The following is a 17,752-nucleotide window of genomic DNA, read 5'->3' on the forward strand; positions in this document are numbered from 1 at the left end:
TAAAAATGGGAGTAAATTTTGAGGCTCTGACTAAGTCTTAACTATTAAGCACATTTAATTATAATCGTATGTTTTTATAGATCAAGAAATAATTTCTTACTTTCAAAGGTGATTCTCCACCTATATAAACAAAAAATACACGATGTCTCTTCTGCACATGTTCAAACATCTGCTGACTTGGAAGTGGCCGAATTAGAGCTCTGTGTGAAAACAAAACAAGCATGAACTAAAGATAGTACATGATTTACTCTACTCCTACCTATGAGGGCTGGTCATGTCTACAGTGAAAAAGCTTTAATAATATATCAATTCATTATCCCCAAATCCATACAGCAAATAAAGCTTCAACCCATGACTATGATTATTTCCACATATTGACAATATATATACACCTACAATTTAACCTACCAATTGGAAAACAAGTTTCAAATAATCTCTTCAGAGAATATCACCACTGCCAACATTTTGATAGGTAAAAACAGAATTATCATCTTTTTACAGCCCTTGATTAAAAACAAAACAATTCACATGAGAATGTTTTTCCCCTTTTAAAAGAACATTCACAAAACATACTGTGAAATACCATCCCAGGAATATACGGCATTTAAAAATATTTATATAATATTCTGTCAATTTAAATGTTAGTTTCTAAGTAATCTACAGAGGTTAAAACCTGACAAGTTCCAGAACAGATTATTACTTATTTTCAGAAAAAATAAAATAGTATGCATTATAGTGCATAAAAGCTTGTAGATAGAAAACAGAACTCTACAGCTTTGTTAGTATTTTTCAAAAGCAAACAGAAATGAATTACATCAAAATTATTATAAAACGTATCACCTTTAAATGTAATTAAATAACTAAAAGAAGAATTATCTTTTTAAAATGGTATATATTGTCAGACTTTCACCCCACAAAATTCATAAAAGGAACAGAAAACACTTTGCAAAAGGAAACATTTTCAAAATGCACAATTCTTGGGATTCATTGCATCACTTTCCCTCAACCTCTATTCTAATGCTCAGTAATTAACTAGCAAGTGATGCAACTCCAGAACTGACTCCTGAAATTTCAGTTGCAATAAAGTCAACCCAAGTTACATCAGAAGCCATTCTTAAGCTTAAACCAAAAAGCATTAAAAACCGTCAAAACCTGTAGACTAATAAGTCATGGGGGAGTAAAGCCCATTCCCCAAAACATTACCTTCATATAAAAGTTATTTCAAAATTTATTTACAAAGCAAAGAAAGGAAATAAAACATGCAATCAATAAATAAATACACCAGAAAGCATCCTAAACTTCTACAAAAATATTCAAATTTTGTGAATTTTCTCAAATAATTTGAGACAGTATCATAATAAAATATCATAATAAAATCAATCTTATTCTAATAAAGCTATTAGGAATATCAATATATCCAGTCAAGCTCAAATGCTTTAAAGTCAATGTTTGTTAACCTAGCTTGATAAATGTTCTCTTCAAGAGGTTCCACATAATCACATTAAATAATTACAACCATAGATAATCAAATTAAATTATTATTCCTAAGCAAGATAGATTTTAAAAAAATATATCACTTTCAAATCAATAATTAGGTTGTAAGAAAATTTCAGCATAAACAATTTTGAGTTGTGCACCATTCTAATTAGTGTGGTGAAATCTCACACAGTCCCACTTCACCCTGTCTAGGGTGTGAGTTATCCCTTTTTCCAGCATGTGGATGCTGTATAGACTACTTGCGTATTAGTCACTTAGCGGCCCTTTTCATTGTCAGATGGACTGTGAAAGTACCACAGTGATTGTGTTCAAATAATTCTTAATTTACTTGATAATGGCTTCAATGTGCAAGAGTAGTGATGCTGGAAATTTGGATACCAGAGATAAGCCTTATAGAATTTGCTTTAAGTGAAAAGGTAAAAGTAGAATAAGATATTGAGAAAAAGAAGAAAAGACACCACATTCACATAACCATCATTACAGTATATTTCTAGAATTGCTGTTTGATTTAATCTTTTGCTGTGCTTATTTTATAAATTAAACTTTATCACAGGTAAGGATATGTTAGAAAAAACACAGCATATACAGGGTGTGGTATTATGTACAGTTTCAAGAATTTGCTGGGGGTTCTGGGACGTACCACCCATGAATGAGGGAGGACTGCCTGGTAAGTAATGCAAAGTTTGAAAATATATTAAAATTCACTTTAGAAAATTTCTTCTATACACAAAGTGAATTTAAATGTGAGATTAACAAATATGTAATACAAAACACTATCTCTTTAAAATATCTCTTTGCTTAAGCTACATAACTACCTTCCATAAATAAATCAGGAAACAAATACTTCTTATTTAAGTCCCTAAAATATGTGCATTTTAAGTGGTTTATTACGATATATCTAATTTTCAAATGTTAGTGTTAAATACAGGTTTTTCCTGATAAGAACTTACCCAGATACTCTGTGAGCAAATTCAATAATATTATCTTTTGTACGTGGTCCTCTGTAATTATATGCCAAGTTCCCCTTTAATCTTAAGTAAATAAATAAAAGAACATGAATTATTTTAAATTTTAATAGTTAATGTTAATAACTATTATAGCATAAACTTAAAGTACATGAAATAGTAATTGCAGAAGACTTTTACAAGTAGTATAGTCATGTAAAATATAGCAGGCAACTGGCTTCAGAGGATCAGCAACTCAAAATATATAGGAAAAGGCTGCATTCTAATAAATTATAAAAAATATTTGACTCTGTATTACACTGAGCCTATGCCTTTTGAAAAGTGAGTAATCTACATATTCATGGACAAGAGCTTCAAAGCAGTATGATTCTATCTTATCTGTCAAAAGGAGGAAATTAATAAGAGTATTTTAGTAAAGCCATTCAAATTTAAACAACAAATATCATAGTTATTTAACATATGCTCTAATATCTACCATAAAAATTACATACAATTACTTTTCTAAAAATTTAGATAATTCTTCAAAAGCCTGCTGATGTGTGTCTAATTAACAGAAATTACCAAAAAGAAAATTAGGAAGTATAACAGAACACCTATAATTAAACACAAAAGAAAGGAAAATTAAACTCAAAAAGTAAAAGAGGCTTAGCAAACATTTTGAAAAGGTGAAAGAAATCAACATAATACCAAATATATAATGAATTTAAGTTACTCAAATTTTGATATTTGAGATTTTAAAATACTGAAAAAAAAACTTTCATTACAAAAATAACTTTTAAAACAATTCCTCACCTATTCACATTACCAACATAAGGGCAATGAATATCCTGAGAAATTAAATAAAAGTTCTTTAGAATTATCACACCATTTCTTCCAATTTGTACACTGTTAGACTTGATCAATTACCTACAAATTAAACTTAATGACCATCAATTTTGATTCCCTTCATGTCTTTTATCCCTAATGAAGTAAATTTGATCATACAATCATTAAATCTGTTAGGAGACAGGATTTACAGAGAGAAAGCAGAATACATACTTGAGCATCTCAAGAATAAGAGACATTTCATAATTTATGACTGTATATCATGTCTTGCCCAGGACATGTCACACAGTAAGCACTCAAAACACACTTATTGAATCAGCCATAAACAATGTATTGACTTAAAAATGAAGAGCATTCCTCTCCTTTGAATACAAATTTTATCTTAAAAAGGCAGCTGAACCCAATCCTCAATCCACCAGTGAAATTTTACTAGAAATGAACGTACTAAAACGTAAGCAGAGTGAACTAATAAAAAATACACATATAAACATACAACACTTAACTTACAGCTTAATTGTTGGATAACCTCGAACTCCAAACTCTGAAGCAAGGCCTTAATAAGAAAAAGAATAAATAATTCTAAATATTTTATTTAAGAAACTAGATAACAATGAGTCTTTTACTTAAAAAATATATATATTTATATAAGCCCTTGCAGATATGTTGCAATTGATTGCTAAAAAGAAACTCACATAGAAAAATAAAAAACATGACATTCTCATTGAATTCAATTACTTAAAAATCCAATCCATGGCAGGAAATAAATATTCTGATAAAATAAAAAATGCCAAAAGAATAGTTCAAAATTTATCTCCAGAGTAATCATTCTAAAAGACATTCTGGTTACTATTATTATTAATATTTTAAAGTACTCAGGTACTTTTCTTTTGACTTTATTTCCAGGACAAGCATTTCTTCCTAGATCTAACTCATTTTTCTAAAAAAAAAAAAAAAAAAAAAAAAAAGACCCATCTCTTCCTTTACTGTTTACTACATTTAAAACCACTAATTGTAATTAACTGCAGTAAATATATGATTGAAACGCAAGTTTATATTTTGTAAGTTTCTGCTTCTGTAATAACCTAGAATAATTCCAATAAACTCGAATGATTATTCTGAAATCCTCACAAGTGATTAAAATGAGAAGGATTTGCTCCAATGGCATCTTTTGAGACAAAAGAAGAAATAAAAACACAACCAAGTAAATGCCAATAGAGAATTAGGACTTTCAGAAGTATAAAAAACATTCATCAAATTAATACTATACTCAGGGCAACAAGGAGAGAATAAATATTCTCAGTGGACATTATACAATATAAAACATTTGCAAAGCTATACTAGTATTTATGCAGAGTGTACCATGTTTACCCCCAAACTTCTCCCTTTGTCATCTCCTCTATTTCCAGTATATGCAAGTATATGTGTACTGCAGTTGGGGAGAAGGAAACTGCTTGGCCATGGCTCTCAGCACTGAGCTCCAGTTAACACTCACTTCATGTCCAGTTTCTTATTATATGTCACCAATTCAGAATAACAAGGAAAATCTGTAGCAAAATAACACCCCAATCTCTCTGCCTTCCCTTATCACCTTAGAGTTCTTCCCGAGGCACATGGAGGGAGGTGACCATAATAGTCTGGACAATGAACAATACCTATGTTCATAAGAGGTACCATAAACAGCAAAGCTAATGAAAATTCAAGTTTTGGAGGTCCTGTCTCTGAATATCCACGTGAACTTTGAGCAACTACACAATTTGTGCCCATCTCTAACTTAAACTTAAAACTTAATTCTGTAAAGTGTATTCTAACTAAATATGATTGTGACTACCAAGACGGCAAAAACACTGATTTGGGAGAGATTACATGAGTAAACCCTGTCCTTCCCAAATTACGGAGGCAAATAAATATAAGCCTATATCATCTTCACCTAAAAATTGATTAAAATCTGCCAAAACATGAGAATATAACTGATTGGAGGAGGGAGTTATATCCTACTAATTAATCAATCCACACAAATTGTTTTAAGTTATTTATGTAAAAATCCAATAAATAAAACAAAGTACACACTGACAAATATAGTGATGGTATCTCACAGCATGAGGTGAATCTCTTTAACAGGTTTCAGAGCAAAAATCCTTGCTCCACATTGAACTCTATCAATCTCTTTGACCTCAGTTTTCATATCTAGAAGTTTTCATATCACCTATCCTAAAAGCCCCTTGCCTCCTTGATCTTCATGTCTGATAGAATTTCAATTGACAATGACTGTCTTAGCTTCCCCTAGAGGGGAATGACAATATAATGAAAAGCACACAAGCAAAGGCTAGGTTGTAGACGTACAATGACCCAGGTTAAGATTCTGCTCCATTTATTATCGAGTGCAATGCTGGATGATTCAACTTCTCTGATTCTGCTTCAGAAGATACTACTTCTTAAGATACAACTCACCTTTCAGGACTACAGGTAGAATTTTTAAATGTGAAAATATGTAGAAAAGTGTCTAACACAGAGTCTGGCACATAAATTATCCTTAAATGTTAGAGCCATTTCCTTCCTACTCTTGTTCTTGACCTCACTGTTAGTAACTATCTGCTGATACATCAAAGTGTAAATAATATTAAAATACTAATATGTACAAATTTTAACAGGTTTTAATATCCTTCCACTGAACTTTGAAACATTTTTGTTTGGAGGGAAAAAATACTGCAAATTCAAATTAAAGAAAACTTTTGAAAATGTGGTAACTTGTTTGAAAACAACAAATTAGGAAGCAAGGTTGCAATTGAGACTCGGTCTAAGTTTTCATTCTCTACATTTTATATTAAAGAATAATAATATTGATTTATTTAGAAACAGAAGATCCAGTTTATAAAATGAATAACTTCCTCTGAAGTTGTATAATTTTAAATATTTTTAAATATTTCTAAAATGAGATTAAATATGAAGCAATCTTTTATTTCTGGCTTCTTGAAATTATAATAATTTGATGGCAGAGACAGGTAAAGATATGAATCATGGTAATCTTGAATTCTGGGCATAATTCTATCTCAAATTCTGGTATGTATAATTATTCTCATGCCACTTAGTTACCATGCTACTTAACCTATAAACTGGAGGTGGGGGGACGTAGCGAGGAGTTAGCCTCAAACTCTCAATCTCTATTTCAGCTGAAAAATACTATCTGTCTTAGTACTCTCTAAGTATCACTATATATCCAACATGAAAAGGACATAAAAGACAATAGTGATTGTCAATCAAATGGAGACATTTTTCATTGACACAATGTGGTGATGGGAGTGGGCAGTGAGGAGGTGGTATACTAGTATCTAGTGGGTAGGGGCAAGAAACAATGCTAAAAAAAAATTCCTACAATGCACAGAACCTCTGTACCCCTCCCCCCAAAAAGAGACCCCAAATGCTGATAATACAAGGTAAGAAAACTTGAAATGTAATCACTGATCAAACAGAGCTTACAATCTAGAAAGTAAAATTAATTTGTAAATATAATCTGTAAACATGAAGTCAGAATAAGAATTTTATTGTTCAAACACCACTGCATGTTTAGGCATCAAGAGAGGTAAACTATGATCTTTTTCATACAACCATATCTAGAGACTAAACATAATTCCATTGGTTCCACAATAAAATCAGCATCCCACTACAGGGCGCACAATATCACAATTTAACTACTGAATGAGAAACTTCCAATATTTATTCTTGAAGGAATACATACAAAAAGAAAGGCTAAAATATATATCTGAATTTACAGTGATCACATACAGCTTTTTTATTAAATCTGATATTAGTTACTGTGCATGAAGGGATTAATATAGTATATACACCTGGGATCCCAGCATCTAGGGAGGCTGAAGCAGGTGGATCACAAGTCGGAATCCAGCTTCAGCAACTTAGGGAGACCCTCAGCAACTTAGAAAGACTCTGTCTCAAAAATAAAAAGTAAAGAGGACTGGGGTTGTAGCTTAATAATAAAGCAACCTTGGGTTCAACCCCTAGTACCAAAAAAAGAAAACAAAACAAAAACAAAACCATGCATCAAGAAGTTTCTGGTACAATTCTAAATACAGAGAACTGAATAAACATACAGTTCAAATTTCTCCACTTCAAAAGTTCTACAAACAGATATGTTGGATTGAGTTTGATGGCATTTGCTTTCAACCACTACAAAGAGATGAATAAGAAATAAGATATCATCAAAGAATCTTAGAGACTTTTGTTGCACTTGATCACTTTGAATAATCCTACCTCACTCTGAAACAAAGTCCTGTAACTATCTATTAATCAAATTAATATTCTTCTTTGTGGTTCTTCAACTTACGTGTGCAGCAAAATCACTTGAAGTACATGTTCAAAATATACTTTCTTGACCAAATCTGAAAGATTTCCATTTGGTACAGTGGTGTAGGCCTCAGGATCCTGAACTGACAATGAATTCCCACGTCATCCTAATGCATGTCATAAGTCTACAGACTATAGGCCGAGAAACAGAAGTGGGTTGTGCGGATGGAAGAGGTATTAGTAAAATAGCCAAATCATTAACATTCTACAGTAAGACAGAATAATCCCAACAGATTCAATTTCTTTGTCTATTTAACTCTAAATTCCACTAAAATGCCTAAATTTGAACTGCCTTAGAGTATTTAAAGAAACATTGGAAAGTATAAGCCAAAATGTATTTGTAATGTCTCCACAGTGGTTCTGAATATTTATCAACTTTTTTTAAATACTAGGAAGATAAAATTTCTTTCTGTCTACAGCAGGGAAAAGCATCCATGACTAACATGAAATACTGACTATTCACTCATGTTTATATTGATTATTTTTGTCTCTCTCCATAAAAATGCAAGCTCTACAAGAGCAGAAATTTTTGTTCGTTTTGCTCACTAACAAATTACCAACACCTAGAATGTTCCTGTCTTGCCCCAATACGTGATATTTAATGAATGTGACTCAATAACTTTCTCACAAAGGAATGACTTTTTTGAATAAACCATGTTTCAATTATTCAAGGAGCCACAAGTATTCACAAGAACACATCATTATGTAGGTTGATGTGCAAGCTGGGGTGGTATATAAAAAATACCTATCCCAAAACCTGGCAGATAGTGGCCTCAGTATATATCAGTTCCTCTTTTCCTTTTTCCCAAAGCTAGGTGGCTTGTGTGAGATAATGTGCTGTATATATATTTCCTTCAAAGCAATCTCTATAGTGGTTTTTCCTCCCCATTAATCCAATATAACATGTAATATGATGTTAAGATGATTTCTAATCAAGACATAAGGAATAAAATCTGCAACAATCATGAAATTATAGGCAAAAACCAAATCTCTGGTTTATGAAAAACAAAAAAAAAAGTCCCAGTCCCATTTTAAAATTAAAATTCAAAAACAACATATAGTATATATATGTATACAGTGTGTTTGTGTGTGGATACTCTTGACTTATATACACATTATATTCTGAAGATGCAGAAAAAAATACTGATTTTTAATCGAAGCATTTAAAATACTTCTCTAAGTTACTCAGGAGAAATGCATGGGCTTTTTTTTTTTTTTGTAGTGCTAGGGATGAAAACTAGGACCTTTTGCATACGAGGCAAGTGCTATAACATTGAGCTACATACCCAGCCCTTGAATATCTATTTTGCCTCTAATCAGAGTTCCAATGTAATAATGGCACACAGAAACACTTAATAAATAGTACATTGATGAATTAGATATTATAATGAATTGTAACAATGTAAATTGTTAACTATCACTGAAACATCACATGACCAGTTTACCATAAAAATTTTTACTAACTTATATGAACTACTTTTTCAATGACTTTTTTCTTGTATATTTCCACTTTGCTTTATACATTATTACTCCACTCAATGATTCAAGTGATCATAAGAATTTACAGTTTTTATGACTTTTTTACACTTATTGCTTTGTTTATCTTTCTACCTCTATAAGGCTGTATTATAAGCATTTCCAAAACAGGCAGGATGTGTTTGAGTCTTTCTTTAATCTCTGGAGACTTGGTGGTTTATAAACAGTAGTTAAGAAATAATAATTGAGTGAACTAATGAAGGACTGCATCTATGATCAATGTGTATACATTTCTAATCAAGACATAAGAACCTATTTCATGTGTAACTACTGAAGGAATGCCTTATAAAGGGATTCCTTCAGTAGTTACACATGAAGTTAAAAGTTTATTTAAAAGTTTATTTCAAGAAATAGCAACTCAAGAATATTATTTTCTCCCTTTGACAATGTCCTGTCTTATTTCAAAGTTGCAAAAACTGATGTGTGATCAGTAACTCCAGCTCTAAGCACGCAAATGAACTCTAGTTCCTCGAGTCAGAAACATGAATGAAGCAATGGCTCCAATTCAAGTGAGGTTGAAAATGCACACAAAATCAAACTTTTCATTCTTTTCCACATGACAGTAGTAGTACAGGTGAGTGAATATAATGAAGCATTGTCAAACTATCTCATCTGCTACTTCAGCCTTGAACATGATATAAGAATTCCTTCTTCACTTTACTGCTTCTACCCCAGCCTAAGCTCCTAGTGACCCACACCAGGACACACACAAAAAAAAATTCACTCACGGGGCTGGGGATGTGGCTCAAGCGGTAAAGCGCTGGCCTGGCATGTGTGCGGCCCGGGTTCGATCCTCAGCACCACATACAGACAAAGATGTTGTGTCCACCGAAAACTAAAAAAAAATAAATATTAAAATTCTCTCTCTCTCTCTCATTTCTCTCTTTAAAAAAAAAAATTCACTCACGTGATTTTCTTGTCTCCACCTGCTCTTCTTTTTCATTTACAAGTTGCTGCCAAAAAAATTCTATCAAATAATTTGTCTTCTCAAAAATGTGTATAACTTCCTTAAGGACAACTAATAAAACGCAAAACATTCTGCCCTGGGAGGTTCTAACAATCTGAAATCATCCTTTACCACTGTATATATGCTATTGCAATAGGGGGTTCTGAACATAAAACAGTAATAAAATCTTCACAACCTTGAAAATATCACTGTCCCTTACAGACCTGGAAACTAAGTATTTTAAGTATTTTCCCAAAACCACAAAAGTAGAACATGAGAAACTTGAAATTAAAACATAGGTATGATCCAAAATGTGCAGTTGATTTCCTAAAAAGAAATACATATTACACAGTTCAACTTTCTTTTTCAGCTAAAAGAAAAGGAAATATATAACATACAATGGATTTTGCAAACACAACATCATTCAAGCTTCAGAATAACCAATAAAAGCTGCATTACAATTAATTATGTACCAATATGGAATTCAAAGCTTAGAAGCCTTAAGAAACCTTCCCTGTGTCACACAGCAGTAGTAGCAGGCAAAGCCAGGCTTACTTCTAGAGTCATGCTCTTTTTAAATTTCCATGATAATTCATACTTCTCTAAACTCAATTTTTTCTTTGCCTAAATCCTTTAAGAGAGCACTTTTTTCTATAATGGATTAGATAATAAATATTTTAGGTTTTGGGGAACATGTAGTTTTCGTCATATCTACTGATTTTTGACACTGGTGCATCAACACTGTCTAAACAACTGTAAATAAACAAGTGTAGCCATGTTCCAATAATTCTATTTACAAAACAAACAGGAGGACAGATCTGTTCTGCTTCATTTTATTTTGTGTACATACTCATTAAGCTCATTTTCAGTTCTGATTTTTGTTCTTATATTCTTTTCAGCATGAATACCTTCCTGATTCTCATATTCATCCTAATTCATCTTTAAGTTCTTATGTACTTCTCTACCATACCATCTATCTACTCAGACAATAAACTATCATTCACTTAACTTATATCAACAATGAAACATTCAACTTTCTATAGTTGCCTCATGTAAACTAAGTACCTAAGTTGGGTTCAAATACGAATACACAATGGCTTGTATGTTTATGTTAGGCCTAGGACTATCACAGGTTGTATAGTAAATACTCAATGGCTAATTCATTTAATTTATAAAGTATAGTCTTAAACTAAGATAATTTTACAAGAGCAGAAAATTATGTTTTCTTCCACCTTGAATACTGCTGCATATAATTAAAACATTTTCTTTATATGAGAAAAGTAAAATAATAAACTACATCAAGACTTACTAGAATAGGAAGTAGCATCCATCTTTCCAACTTTAACTGGAGAACCAATGCTTTTCATCTCAAGGCCAACTTCATTCCAAATTGGTTCCAGTTTTTTACAATGGCCACACCATGGTGCATAAAACTACCCAAAGGGGGAAAAAATCACTAAAAATGTTGTACTACTGTAACTATCAATCTTAATATTTAAAGAATCTCTTTGATTAAATAATTGCTAATAATCTATTTGGAACTAAATGTTTAAATATATTTCCTAAATGGTTATGCAGCAAAATATAAAAGACACACAGAAATCTAGATAGGCTAACTACTAAGTCATACCTCAAATATAATACTAACTTAAGTTCATTTTAATAGATTATTGATACCTATTTAAAACAGATATATGAATTTTAATAAAATGTCTTTGCTTCCAAGTGAATGTATCCATGTTCTTCAAAAAAAAAGAAAGAAAGAAACCAGTAAATAAAAATGCATATGTCATACCATGTGCACATCCAAATGTTAATGATAAACAATCTATTTTTATTACAAAAATCCCAACAAAGTGAGTGCCTTTGCTGAGTTTATTGTATCTACTGGCATTGGAATTCAAAGCTTAGAAGCCTTAAGAAACCTTCCCTGTGTCACACAGCAGTAGTAGCAGTAGTGACAAATCTGACTGATAAAACTAAAATCACAGACCAGAATCAGCAAATGGTGGGGGTAATACTTAGAACCCAAGCTAACAAACTGCTTATTGCATTTTCATGAAGTAATATTTCTTTTTAAATTTTTACCATGGGAATGTTAAAATATACAAAAGGAGAAAAAACTGAACAGTGGACTCTCATATCCCATCACATAGCTTCAATAATCCCCAACTCTACCATCTTTATTTCATTTCTTTTGCAGCGGCTACTCTACTTTTGCTGAGGCAATGTTAAAACAAATCTTCAATGTCATGAGGTTAAAATTTATTCTAAACTAGAAAGTGAGGAAAGGATGCTAAATATTTAATTTTGTTCACTATTAAGATCAAAGTACGGCTGAGCATGGTGGCGTACACCTGTAATCCCAGCAGCTCAGGAGACTGAGGCAGAATTCCAAGTTCAAAATCAGCCCCAGCAAAAGCAAGGCACTAAGCAACTCAGTGAGATCCTGTCTTGAAATAAAATACAAAATAGGGCTGGGGATGTGGCTCAGTAGTTGAGTACCCCTGAGTTTAATCCCCAGAATGCAAAAAACAAAAAGGATGAAAGTATGACTGTGACTAAATGATATTAATATATTCAATATCTTGGAAAACAAGAAGAAATGAGTGCATTCTGTAATAAAATCATATCATAATCTCCTAAAGACATAATCTATAAATTTACTGCATTATAAGATAGGGTACTAGCTTCCCATCTTAATACTCTCACCCCCAAAATTTCAATAAAATAAGTCCCTTAAACCTTAAAGCTCTAAGGTTCATTTTAACAGAAAAACCAAAACAATACTATCTGCAAAAACAAATTAAGAAGATACATAAGTACTAACTATATATTGCCTTCTTTGCGTGAAAGAGAATAAAAAAGAGTCTTTAAAATGGTAGGGGCAGGTAATTAACATAAAATTTACATACTCACATCTATAAGCCAAATGTCATCTTTTCGATTTTCTTTAAACCTAAAAACAAAAGCAGATCTCTGATTTTTATGTTTGTGTTCACTTTACAAATGTATCATAAGGGTAGGGATAATAAATTGATAAATATAGAAACATGAAACAAATTCTTTCATTAAATGTGTGTAAAATTTTTCCTCAGTGACCTCCACATCTTATCCTATTCTTTGAATTTTTAAAAAGAACCACTCAAAGAAGAGGAATAAAGAATTCAACAACAACAAAAAAAGTGGAACTAAGGTTTTTCTGGGAGAAATACAAATGTAATTGGTTTTCCTCATCTGTGATCACTAAGACCTGAAAATACTTGGTGGGACGCATGATAGAAAACTGCCTCTCTAATTCTGTAATGAACATGTGCAGGTTTTCTTCGCTTTAATTTTCTTTCTTTCTTTCTTTCTTTTTTTTTAACACTCTTAAGTCTACAGAATGGTTTGTCTGATGGAAGAGAGAACCCTAATGCCAGAATAGTAGTTGAGTACCCCTGAGTTCTTGCTATAGCAAGCTCAAATTGTTTCAGACAGTTTTGATCATCTGACAGAGTGTTGCTTGCAAGGTTTTCTTCTCTTGAAATTATACCCTAGACAACAGAAAATAACAACTACTTATATGACATTTACATTAAATACTATAAATCACTTAGATGATATAAACTATACAGGTGGATGTGCACAGAGCACCGTACCACTTATATAAGGTCCCTAAGCATCCAGATTTTCGTATCTACAAGGAGTTGTAGAACCTATCCCCATGGATACCAAGGGATGACACTGTATACCTAAGTTCTTCACCCTTTTATTACATTTTATACCTCTAGAGAAAAGTTAATATAGCAAAGCCTAAGTTTGCTATGCTTGGAAAATCCTGTTTACAAACTGGCGGTTTTTAATCTGTTGTTTTTAATCTGAGAAGTTGGATTCTAGGAGGGTTCCCATCATTTCCTGATGGCTCAGTTTTAATGTTTGAGAAAAGTACCCAATTGATACTGCATTGAAATAACTCAGTAAATGTGCAGTCCAGGCGGGGGTAAAGTGGTACATTGTCATCAGCTGTCCATTAAAATGTTCAACCATCCCTATGAATTGGAGTGATCTGGAGCATAGAGAGTGCACTGTATGCCCAAGATCTGTCCCACCAATGTACAGGCTGAGCCATCAGATACAGTAATCTTGAGAGAATGTGAACAAGAAGCAATTGTGGTCATGTCAGGGTCTAGACAGTGTGGCTCAAGCCAGTGGAACACATGTGGATGGCTAAGGCAAATCCAGAGAATCATCAATTCCAGTTGGGATCCAGAGCACTATTAATGGAATAAGGGGTCCAGTGTTCTCTATTTGGTAAGAATACCCTCACCCATGAGCTTGAGGAATCTGTCCCTGGGGAAGTACTTTTAGCTTTGATCATGGTGAGACAAGTGGAACACCTTTTCAATGCTGTTTTGGTGCCTTCTCAAAATAATGGCATTCCATGCTTGGTCCAGAATCTTACCAGAATCTTCATGGCCCCTGTCTTACGGATCCAGGAAACAACTGATGGCACATGTGCTTACTCGACTGTGAGGAACCAGTTTCCACATTTATCTCATAAGCATGTTATGCTCTTGGAAATGTTCCCCAGTGTAGGGGCCTTTGCAGTAAGCATTTACACAGCTAATGGAATGATCAGCAGGAGCATAACTCCTCCTTCCTCCTCAGGCAGTCAGCACTGCCAGAATAAGCTGAAAACTGTAATGACACACCCCATTGGGTATCACTAAATTCAATAAGGTTACTTCTTTGTACCTAATTGTTTTCCTCAGCACCAGAAAGTTTCTATAAGCAATCTGCAAGTACTCCCAAGATCCATCCGCATGCCTGGTACACATAGGATCTTAGGTTTTGCTCTTCTGTAACAACATTGTGCTCAACTGACCAGCCTGAACACCACACTGATTCTGTCATGCAATCAGGTTTTCAGAAGGTAAATTAGGACAATCAGCTAGACTGGAAGTAATAATCAAGCCTTTATTCACTTACTTTCACAATGTGAGCCAAGAGACATAAAAGAGGTGCCAGCTCCTCGATGTACCATTTTAATACATGAAAGAGCACTAACAGAGAATCAGGTTGATGCAGAAGACAGGGAAATTCATCTCACTGCTGAGAAGAGCTGAACAAAAGGGTTCTGCCTCTTTATGAGTGACTATTGATGAGGAGGTCTTGGCATAAGTATCTGAGAAATGCCTCAGATGAAGCTCCAAATAAAGAGGTCTCCAAACAGAACTGGGCTAGGAGCACACATATACATATGAACATGGTTGGCCCAGGAGGTCTGAATCCTTGATTACAAGACCCTCCAGAGACTGCAATAAACTGTGCAACTAAATTTGGTGTGGGGAGGGCACCTTCCCCCTGTGGCTTGGCAGGAAAGGCATTGCTGTCACCTTCACTCAAGCCAAATCACACATAGGATTTTTGTTTGGAGCTAGACAGCTCACCCACTATAAGCAAGGCCTTGTGATTAAGGCTGATACTATGAAAATAAACACTAAGCATGGTGGTGCATGCCTGTACCTCCAGGCTCAGGTGGCTGAAGCAGGAGAATTGTGAGTTCAAAGCCAGCCTAAACAAAAGCGAGGATCTAAGCAACTCAGTGAGACCCTGTCTCTAAATAAAATAAAAAATAAGGCTGGGGATGTGGTCCAGTGCCCCTGAGTTCAATCTCCAGTACACCCCTCCCCCCAAAAGGAGAAAGTAAATTCCAGTACCCACTCTATATGATTAGAGTACAAAGAAATAAATACAAGGCAAAATGATGTTTGCCAGTTTTCTGATCTTTTAACTATTAGTATAAATATTTGGGGTACATATATAGTATTTAGAACAATTCCTGAAAAAAAAAGTAGCAACATATAAACACTGGTCATTACTGCCCCTATCATTTAAAGAAAAGATTCACATGCAAATATTTAGATAAAAGCTCAAGTTTTTAAAGTTAAAATAACAGTTTAAATATATATATATATATATATATATATATATATATATATATACTCACGAGTCATCTAAATCTTGTACAACACTTTTAAAAAAAGCCATATCGAGCAAAATAACTGCAAAACAAAAAGAGAAGACAAAATTTAATGATTTATCATTTGCCTCTTACCATATGTTTAGTCACGTATAAAATATTTTGATTCTTTGTTACGGTCTACCATGGATCAATGATTCATTCCAAGGATTGAGTGATGCAGAAGAATTACAGTGATGCAAATGAATTACATCCATTTAACAAACATTCACTCTGTGTGCAATCATCCTGCAACTAGCAAATGCTATGTAGGCTAATCCACCTATGACATGGTGCCATTTTCTACGTATGTTTTTTTTTCACTACCTTCTGGATGTAGACAAAACTTGCTTCTCTTATTTTTTTTCTTTTTTGCAAGCAATCACCTCTCTTCATTAAAAACTCCAAACGTTACTGAAAATACTATTTTTTTAAAAAGGAGAGAGAGAAGAAACCAAAGCCAAGCTACCCCTCTGATACTCATTGCCCACAGAATGGAGGGTGGCACACCGCAGGTTCTAATGGTGGCCGAATCATCCAGCAACGACAGCCAGGGCGCCCTGGGAAAGGCTAACCAACACCATCAAGTCACGTCTCACAGCGCACAATCCTGGCGATCGGACCACGGTCAGTCCTTGACCCTCTCTCCCACCCCGGTGGTAAACACCCTTGAAGGTGACAGGGCAGACCCTCGAGCCAAGGCAAGGTCTGCAGGAACACCGGCATTCCCATCGCCCACCAATGGAGTCAGCGCTGCCCCTGCAGTAAAAAGCCAAGGAGCAGCAGCCACATCTTCCCAACACCCCGCGCCAAGTCTCCAGAACGCCGGTGCCAAAGCCCCGGAAGACATCCGCAGTGTCGGCCCCCGCGGCGACCCCGGCCCGCCAGGCCCAGCCGGGCCGCGCACCTGGCCTCAGTGCACTTGTTACCTGTGGCGCAGAGACCCAGCGCCGCCCGGCTCCCCAGGCCCGCCACGCTCGCCATGGTGGGCTGCAGCAGCTCAGCGTGAAGGGGAGAGAAGTCAACGCAGGTAACGACCGGTCGTCTGCCGCGGGGGTAAAAAAAACAAGCCGACGCGGTGCGGAAGAAAAGCTCCGCACTCACACCGGGGGCGGGGCGCTTCAGCTCCGTTACCCTCCGAGCTCTCCCAGGCCTCTGCCTCAGAGCATGCGCGGCACTGCAACGCATGCGCATTCCACGGCGCAAGCGCGGTGGCATTCTCCGGGTTAATTTGCCCTGCGGCAGTTTACGAAAGCGTGGGAATCCGGCTAGGGGGCGCTCCCGGTGCAGACTGTGCGGGCCGCGGCACGCTGGGGGGTGGACCCCTGGGATGCCCGTCAAAGTTGAATTTATTGGATCTTTTTATTTTCTACAGTGAGCGCACCTGCGCTTTTGGTCTTGGACAAAATTCGTGGGAAATCGTGCGTTAGCCTTGCGTGCGTGGAAAGTGGAAATCTGTGGGTTGCCGAGCTGTGCATCCGTCCGTGTGTTTTTAAGATGTATTTGAAACATCTTAAACGTTGTTTGCAAAACGGGGGCTCATACAGCCGCAAGCTCCTTCAGTTGACCAACTAAAGGAACCCCTCTTTAAAATTTGTTTCCATGGAATCCTGGAAAACTGAA

At 34.9% G+C, this 17,752-nt stretch overlaps 1 protein-coding gene across 5 annotated transcripts in view; it reads right to left on the bottom strand.

The window, feature by feature from the left end:
* LOC308658414 (protein disulfide-isomerase TMX3-like) overlaps positions 1–17,297 on the bottom strand; it is a 67,261-nt gene extending 49,964 nt beyond the window's left edge. For 4 of the 5 annotated variants that reach the window (XM_081311040.1, XM_081311038.1, XM_081311041.1 and 1 more), the window contains exons 1-7: positions 17,059–17,297; positions 16,118–16,172; positions 13,045–13,084; positions 11,435–11,558; positions 3,795–3,840; positions 2,448–2,528; positions 101–200 (exon numbers count right to left, since the gene is read on the bottom strand). In XM_081311040.1, the coding sequence (XP_081167166.1) occupies positions 101–200; positions 2,448–2,528; positions 3,795–3,840; positions 11,435–11,558; positions 13,045–13,084; positions 16,118–16,172; positions 17,059–17,113 (501 nt within the window). In that variant the 5' untranslated portion in view covers positions 17,114–17,297. Of the gene's footprint in view, positions 1–100; positions 201–2,447; positions 2,529–3,794; positions 3,841–7,623; positions 7,776–11,434; positions 11,559–13,044; positions 13,085–16,117; positions 16,173–17,058 lie in introns of those variants that run through there. The other variant, XM_081311042.1, reaches the window with a different exon arrangement.
* Positions 17,298–17,752: the final 455 nt, after the last annotated feature.

The sequence above is a fragment of the Spermophilus citellus genome, assembly GCF_964194105.1.
Source record: "Spermophilus citellus genome assembly, chromosome: 10".
Lineage (NCBI taxonomy): Eukaryota > Metazoa > Chordata > Mammalia > Rodentia > Sciuridae > Spermophilus > Spermophilus citellus.